Here is a 7,684-nt window from a genome sequence, read left to right on the forward strand (position 1 = left end):
TATGTTAAATATCTCAAACCATAAATCAATAAAAAATATATATAAAATCACCCACGACCAGGAATAAAATGCATACTTTCACTTTTAATTTTTTTTATTTTATTTTATTTTATTTTAATTTACATTTGATTAACTTTTAGAAAAATTTTGCATTTTTGTGTCATTTTGCAATGGAATCCTTGACCTTTATTTTGAAAATCTAAACAGGAAGTAGCTGCTCCACAAACTTCCGACTAGGATGCGCGAAACCCTCTAAGGGATTTCCCTTTATTTGATATCCTTGTTGATTGCCTTGAGGGTGAAAAACACCGTCTAAACAGGCTAGAAGCACAGCGTCAGTCATGTCAGAGACATACGGTAGGGTGACTGATTTTCCTCTTCTCCTGCCACACTTCTTATCGGCAACATAGCATGAATTTGAGCAAGTGTCCCGAGCTCATTCATCACAGTATTTGCTTACAAGCTCTGCTCAGTGCCAGCTCGGCAGCAGCCCTCTGTCTGCCATATGCTTCATCTGTCGACGCCATTCATAGAAGTGTTCATTACTCTTTGATTAGTCCATTAAACCAGTGCTTATAGTAACAATAGTTTTAGAAAGACCGTTATTTATGTGGATATATCTTGATGACAAACCTCTTTAATGTCTAACGTTACATTGGATTATGACTAGTGTCAACAGCTGATTAATGTTTTGATATAGTAACATTCCTATACTATCCTATTATTATGAGAATCCTATGCAGTTTTTGACAAAACATCTTTATTGTTTTTGTTTTCCTCCCCTTTAGATTTCCTGTTCAAGTTTCTTGTTATCGGAAATGCAGGAACTGGAAAATCTTGTCTGCTTCACCAGTTTATAGAAAAAAGATGTATGTCAGTTTCTGTTATCTTATCATAAAACTAAACAAATCTATAAAATGACATTCATTGTTCTGTTGCTGATGTCTTTTCCTTGTTCTTCTAGTCAAAGATGACTCGAATCACACTATCGGGGTTGAATTTGGCTCGAAGGTAATCAGTGTGGTCAATAAGTTTGTCAAGCTCCAGATCTGGGATACAGCAGGACAGGAGCGTTTCAGGTGTGTTCATACGGCTGTTTCACTCTTAAATCGGCCTTGTCTGGAAGGACCACTGTGAGAATAGGCTTATGATGATCATTTCCAGATTTGTTCTCAGGCAGTCAGATGGTGGAGCATTTGTGGAGGGAGTGATTCAAGTCCAGACAGCATGTAGGAATTTATAGTACCTTGCACAGATTCATTTGTCAGCGCTATCAACATGCACTTAATTTGCATTGAACATTTGCCCACAGTTTCCTTAGAGCCAAGATAGCCTCATTTCATTTAAACTGAAAAAATGCTGATGTCACAGAAACCACCTTTTGTTTATGTAGGTTTTTTGCGTGCTTATGCATAGCTTTGAGACTTATTAAAAAGATTAAAAAACAGATTTTTATTCTTTAATCTTGTCTTTACTTGAACAGGGCACCAAATGAGCCAAATGTACCACTGGTGCTCCTTTAAAAAAATTATATGTTATTATATAAAAATATACAAAAAGCCCTTTGTTTTTTCATATATATTTTCAGTTTTCATTTTAGTTTAAGTTTTAGTACATTTGTTTTATTTTAATTCCTATTAGTTTTTATTTGTTTTATTTTTTATATTTTTTTTTTTCTTTTTTTAAAATCTTTATTTTTATTTCAATTTTAGTTTAAGAAATGTTAATACTTTATCTTAATTGAATTTAGTTAATTTGCAAGGCAACATTTTTAGTTTTATACATATTTAATTAGTTATGTATATATATATATATATATATATATATTCATAGATTTTAATAAAGCTATTAACAGTTTTAGTTAAAAGTGACAACACTGTGCACAAGGCCCCTGAGAGAAAGCTATTTATTTCATTGGTAAAGTGAAAACAGTTTGTTTTTCGTTACAGTTACATAATAATATAAAAGATATCACAAGATAGCTTGAAGCTAAATATTATGCAGTTAGTCTCTTGTTCAAACAGCACTGAGAAGAGCTTTTGGCACTGTTCTGTTTGCTGCTGCAGCTCAGTTTATTATACAATAATGTGCATTAAAACATTGTCTTGCATGTTTATTTCAGATTTATGAGGCCTAATACCTCATAGCAGATAATATGTTGTAGACATTCAGGAAAACATGCAGTAGCTTGAACAGAAGCATGTCAGTCCAGTTAATGTTGAAGGAGGTCTGAGCCAGACAGTCCTGCTATTGTGAGCAGATATGATTAGACTAGCAGCCAAGTGATATTGATTTTGCAGTGCCTAGTGACGTTATCTAGACGGCAGGGTGGCTGATTGCTGAAATAATCCCAGTATACTATCCAGAGTACTATTTAATGTCAGGAACGTCATTTGGATGTCAGTGTTTTAACAATTATTTAAGCATTTGCATTCGCATTGTTCATTCTAGTACTTTCCCAATTTAACGAACTGCAAAAAAAACCCAGATCTCACCCTATACTCACTGATTATTCTGTTTGAAGTTAAACGTGTTTGTGAATGACAATACAGTCTTTATGCAAGGCAAGCATTTATTTTAAATAATATTAACTCATCACCGATGTATGTAAAATAAAAATAAAAAAGAAGACTGTTCTCGTGTGTGCGGATCATGATGTTTTATACTACATAATATTTTTTTTTATCACTAGATTTCACCATCTCTTATCACAAACTTTTACAGATGTCAGAGAGGTTTAATGTTTGTTCTCCTCAGGTCTGTAACACGCAGTTATTACAGAGGGGCAGCAGGGGCTCTTCTCGTGTATGACATCACTAGGTAAAGTCACACTTGTATATCCAGTGCCTCTGCATAATATTATATCTTGCTCTTTTTTTTTTTTTTTAGATATTCAGATATTTCTGGATGTTTGATATGCATTTATAGATCCTTAAGTGTGTCGATTTCTCACGCTTTCTGTCTCCGGATGTTAGTCGAGAAACATACAACGCTCTGACCAACTGGCTGACAGATGCCCGGATGCTGGCCAGCCAGAACATCGTGATCATACTGTGTGGAAATAAGAAAGATCTGGATGCTGACCGTGAAGTCACCTTTCTGGAGGCTTCCCGCTTCGCTCAAGAGAATGGTACGTATTTCAGACTAGCAGTTCCCGGCTGGGAACAACTGTACTGAATTATAGAGGCACCCAGTTGCTTTCAAACAGCTGATAAAAACACCACAATAATCCACATGACCACAGTCCATCAATTAATATCTAGTGTAGGGAAACGCTGTATGTTTGTAATAAATTCATCCAAAACCTTGCTCAAGTACATATCCTCTATTCATTGTATGCTTTTAACCATGTTTATAGCTCAAAATTCTCTATTGCACAATATATCTGCTTTCATATTGTGATTGTACCAGTAGAGGTCACTACAGGATAGTATTACTAACACAAACATGAACCAGTAGCGACCCACAATATGAAAAAAATGTTATTACATTTTTTTCAGTGAGTATTATTAAACAAAACAGACATATTAGTTTATGTCTTTATTTTCAGAGCTCATGTTTTTGGAGACCAGTGCTCTAACAGGGGAGAACGTGGAGGAAGCTTTTGTCCAGTGTGCTCGGAAAATCCTAAACAAAATAGAGTCAGGTACGAAAAATGCCAGCGCCTTGTGCTGTTACTTATAAGCTTGCGAACACATTTGAATCAAGCTGCTGTGCTTGTCATGTGGTTGTGTAGGCGAGCTGGACCCGGAGCGGATGGGTTCAGGAATCCAGTACGGAGATGCAGCGCTGCGGCAGCTGCGTTCTCCCAGACGGGCTCAAGCAGAGAGCGTGCCGGACTGTGGCTGTTAACACAGATCCCAGACAGCTGACCAACCAGGTGAAGGCCCACAGGGTTCACTTCCTCTCTCTGCTTGCTTTCAGAGGTTTTCATTTTAGAAGCTGTTCTGAGAGGTTTCAGTATTTTTTTAAATGTGCAATCATTTACACTACAGTATGTTTATTCTTTGATACAAATTTTTCTCATTTTTGCTAATACTGTTGTCTTGATATCTAAATAGCTCTGACATGAGTGTGACGGGTTGAATGCATGAGGGTGGTAGAGTGCTGTTCCTCCTCCACTGGTGCTCTGTACCACTCACAACAGCAACATCCACTAAAAATAGCTCTGCTGCATTCAGATTTAATCAGACACAGTTGTTCACATTTCTCAGAACATCATTCCCTGCATATTAGATTTAAGTGTCTTGTTCAGTGTGGCAGTGCTTTTCTTTTCCCTCTTCAGTGTCCTTGTTGTTTTTTTAAATAACCGAATCATATATTAAATGTTAGTTTTTAGCTGGAATTTAACATTTTCTCTCACTTTTTCCCTCACTGTTTTTTAATTTTATAAATGATAGCATTTTTCAAACGTTGAGTCAGTTCAAGTGTTAACAATGCAAGAATCTAAGGTGATATAAAAAAGAATGCAAAACAAAAAGTCTGAAAATACGAACATAACATTAATTTCTGCTCACTACTAGTCTACCCTTTTCCTCTGAAAGAATGTTGTTGGTTTCCCTTTTCATGGCAAAAATATATATATATATATATATATATATATATAATATATATATATATATATATATATATATATATATATATATATATATATATATATATATATAGATATATATATATATATATATATATATATAGATATATATATATATATATATATATATATATATATATATATATATATATATATCTATCTATATATAGATATATATAGATATATATAGATATACACACATAATTTACTAATCTTGATTCACATTGATTTCTACATAACCATTCAGAAGCTCAAAACCATTTTCAGCATTGATAATTATAAGAAATGTTTCTTGAGCAGCAAATCAACCTATTAGAATCATTTCTGAAGGATCATGTGACCTTGAATACTGGTTTAATGATGTTGAAAGTTCAGCTCTGCCATCACGGGAATAAATAATATTTTAAAATATATTAAAATAGAAAACAGTTATTTTGAATTGAAATAATATTACTGTTTGTTTTGTCTTTTTTTTATAAAATAAATGCAGCATTGGTGAATGTGAGAGACTTTTAAAAATATATATATATAAAAAAATCTTACCAACTCCAAACTTTTGAAAAGTACTTATACTAATTTAAGGTTGTATACAGATGTATATATTCATAAATTTGCCTAGATTATTAAACACTACATTGTTTCCAAATGTATTTTCTAATGGTAATGAACTGAACTGTATTGTTAAGTGATCCCAAAATAATTCATGACAGTTCATTTTAGCTTTAGTCAAAGTGTTTTCATAAATTGTCTGTAAAAGGATATTGATAGCCGCCCCACAGCATCTTTACTGTATTTGGCATGTCTTATAGCTGGGAGGAGATCTCTTCAAGAAGAGGTGCTATTTTTGACACTGACACCCACCAAATGCTGCTCAAGTTTGCTTCTGCATGCCTTACATACAAGTGACGATGACACAGCACCAGGACGCATACACACATACAAATGGCTAAATGTTTCACCTTCCATCCCCTCTTGAGGACAAACAAGTCCTTCAGACCCCTTCACCCTCTTGTCAGTCAAATGCCACATGAGAGACAGTGTCAGGGGAGGCGATATAATTAACTCCAGATCCTCCGAAGTGCTTTCCAAGGTTTCTGAGGGGCCTTATTAGGAATGTGAGCTAGAAATAGAGATTCAAGGTGTCTTGAAGCGGCTCCTTCAGTTTGTAGACGGGACGAAAAAGATCATCTATATAATTACCTGCACTTTTTCTGTGTCCTTTGGCCGAGGCAGGTTTCGTGAACATGAGGAGGAGGACATTAGTGGGGAGTTTGACGTATGGCTCATCATGTTGGAGTGACTGTTTCCCTCACCATACTTTTACTTCAGTTTTGACATGCCGAGGGACCCCCTGTGCTCCAGAAAAATGTTTACTGTCCCCCTTGGGCCCAAGCCAAAACACTGAGGGTAGCTAAAAGACCCTTGCCCCTGAGATTACCGCACTGAGCCCTTGCCCCATCTTTCCCTCTTCCATATGTAGATGTTGTGTAGAGAAGAGTTTCTGTTATCACCGTGGAGCATGTTTCATGGTTGCAGTACGAAGACATATTCATAAATGATTATATACAGCATACTGTATATTTTATATATATAGCTTAGGCATACTGCATCGCTGCTCTATGGCACGCTCCTGTAAATCTTATCAATGGAGTTTATCGCATTTTATCTTAATAGCATGTTGTTTGCTTTTTCTTTTTTACGAATGTTGTATTTTTTTGGTTAGTATGTTTTATGAAATTGTGATTTCATAAAAGAGGTTTTTGACATTTTTGGCTTTGTTTTTGTATTATAATTAATTTACATTCGAAATGAAACATTTAAGGGCCAGCGAACACTTACCTTCATATCGCACTGTAATACATCATCAGTATCAACAGCTTCAGAATCAGTGTTACTTGCTCTATATTTATCGTAATGCATTATTGTGCTGCGGTCCCATTTTTAGGTGTCTGTTGTAGTGACACAGACTTGTTTGAACTGATGTAATTGTTTTTGAAAACATTGCTTTTTTTGTAAAATGTTTTATTATTTTCTACTTGTCCCGTTATTCTTATACATTTTAAATGGATATATCTAAAATAAGCTTGCACCCAAAATGATTGATACATAATTGTGTACCTTGCTTCAAAGTGCTTGTCATTATGTCTTTATATGTTTGTAAAAATGGGACAGATTGCCAATAGTCATGTTTAACAATGCACTAAATGGTAGTTGCTTATTCATTTTTCATAAATCGTGCGTCTACACTACATTGACCTAAAAAAAAAAAACTCTGTAGCACTGATGTAAAGAATTAAGGTCTGATTCAAAACTGAGCTAACCAAATGTACAATTTAGTTGCTGAATGTAAAACAGTGTTTGTAAAATCAATGTAAACCTTTCTAGACAGCTTTCTACATGAAAATGCCACAATTTCTTAAAAAAATTAATCCAGGAACAATTAATTAAAATACTTCTGATAAAATGAATAAAGGGGCATTGCCAGGTATTTAAATTGTTGCATGGATCTGACTCATGGATGAGGTCTTGGCAAGCTTGCAGAATCCCGATGTCCAGGAACAGCATGTTGTAATAAGTAGGCAATATAAAAATCTGCCTTGTGCAAACAAGAGTACTACTTTTATAGCCATAATACACTAATTACATTTTTTTTTTATTCACTTTAACATACAATTAACAGCAACCTGTTAAAAAATGTTAAGACTGAAAACACAATAGCCACCAGACTAAGTCCTCACAAAGAAAGTGTTAAGAAAAACCATCATCTCATATAAACACATCTCACTTTCATGGGCAGTTATCTAAACACTTAAATTTATATACCCTTCGAAAACGGCTTCCATAACAGTGGAATGGATATTGATCATATTAATGTAGCTCATATACATCATGGCTTGGTTATTCTTATGCTAAAACAACACTATTCCCATTGTACATGCCATAAATCACTATGAAGATATGTGGGGGGAAAAATACCTGTACATTTGTTCAGAGATGCTGAACTAAAAACAGTCAAAATTTGTTCAATCCCCTTATAAATAGTGTACAGATATCCCAATATCATTATTTCTCAATAATAAATTATAAAAT

At 34.4% G+C, this 7,684-nt stretch overlaps 1 protein-coding gene across 2 annotated transcripts; it reads left to right on the top strand.

Moving 5' to 3' along the window:
• Positions 1 to 220: 220 nt before the first annotated feature.
• Positions 221 to 7,234, top strand: rab4a (RAB4a, member RAS oncogene family). Of its 2 annotated transcripts, none has more exons than XM_026223995.1 (8): positions 221 to 357; positions 789 to 869; positions 965 to 1,079; positions 2,758 to 2,820; positions 2,976 to 3,130; positions 3,551 to 3,646; positions 3,737 to 3,880; positions 5,828 to 7,234. In XM_026223995.1, exons 1-7 carry the CDS (start codon positions 342 to 344, stop codon positions 3,850 to 3,852), a joined length of 642 nt encoding a protein of 213 aa, XP_026079780.1. In that variant the 5' UTR covers positions 221 to 341; the 3' UTR covers positions 3,853 to 3,880; positions 5,828 to 7,234. The 2 variants fall into 2 exon arrangements, with proteins under 2 accessions (XP_026079780.1, XP_026079781.1); XM_026223996.1 differs by lacking the exon at positions 5,828 to 7,234 and adding an exon at positions 5,404 to 5,821.
• Positions 7,235 to 7,684: the final 450 nt, after the last annotated feature.

The sequence above is a fragment of the Carassius auratus genome, chromosome 38, assembly GCF_003368295.1.
Source record: "Carassius auratus strain Wakin chromosome 38, ASM336829v1, whole genome shotgun sequence".
NCBI lineage: Eukaryota > Metazoa > Chordata > Actinopteri > Cypriniformes > Cyprinidae > Carassius > Carassius auratus.

Coding starts and splice junctions, on each gene's coding strand:
- rab4a (XM_026223995.1), top strand. Junction 2,821..2,975: donor CTCGTGTATGACATCACTAG/GTAAAGTCACAC, acceptor TCCGGATGTTAG/TCGAGAAACATACAACGCTC. Junction 3,647..3,736: donor CCTAAACAAAATAGAGTCAG/GTACGAAAAATG, acceptor GTGGTTGTGTAG/GCGAGCTGGACCCGGAGCGG.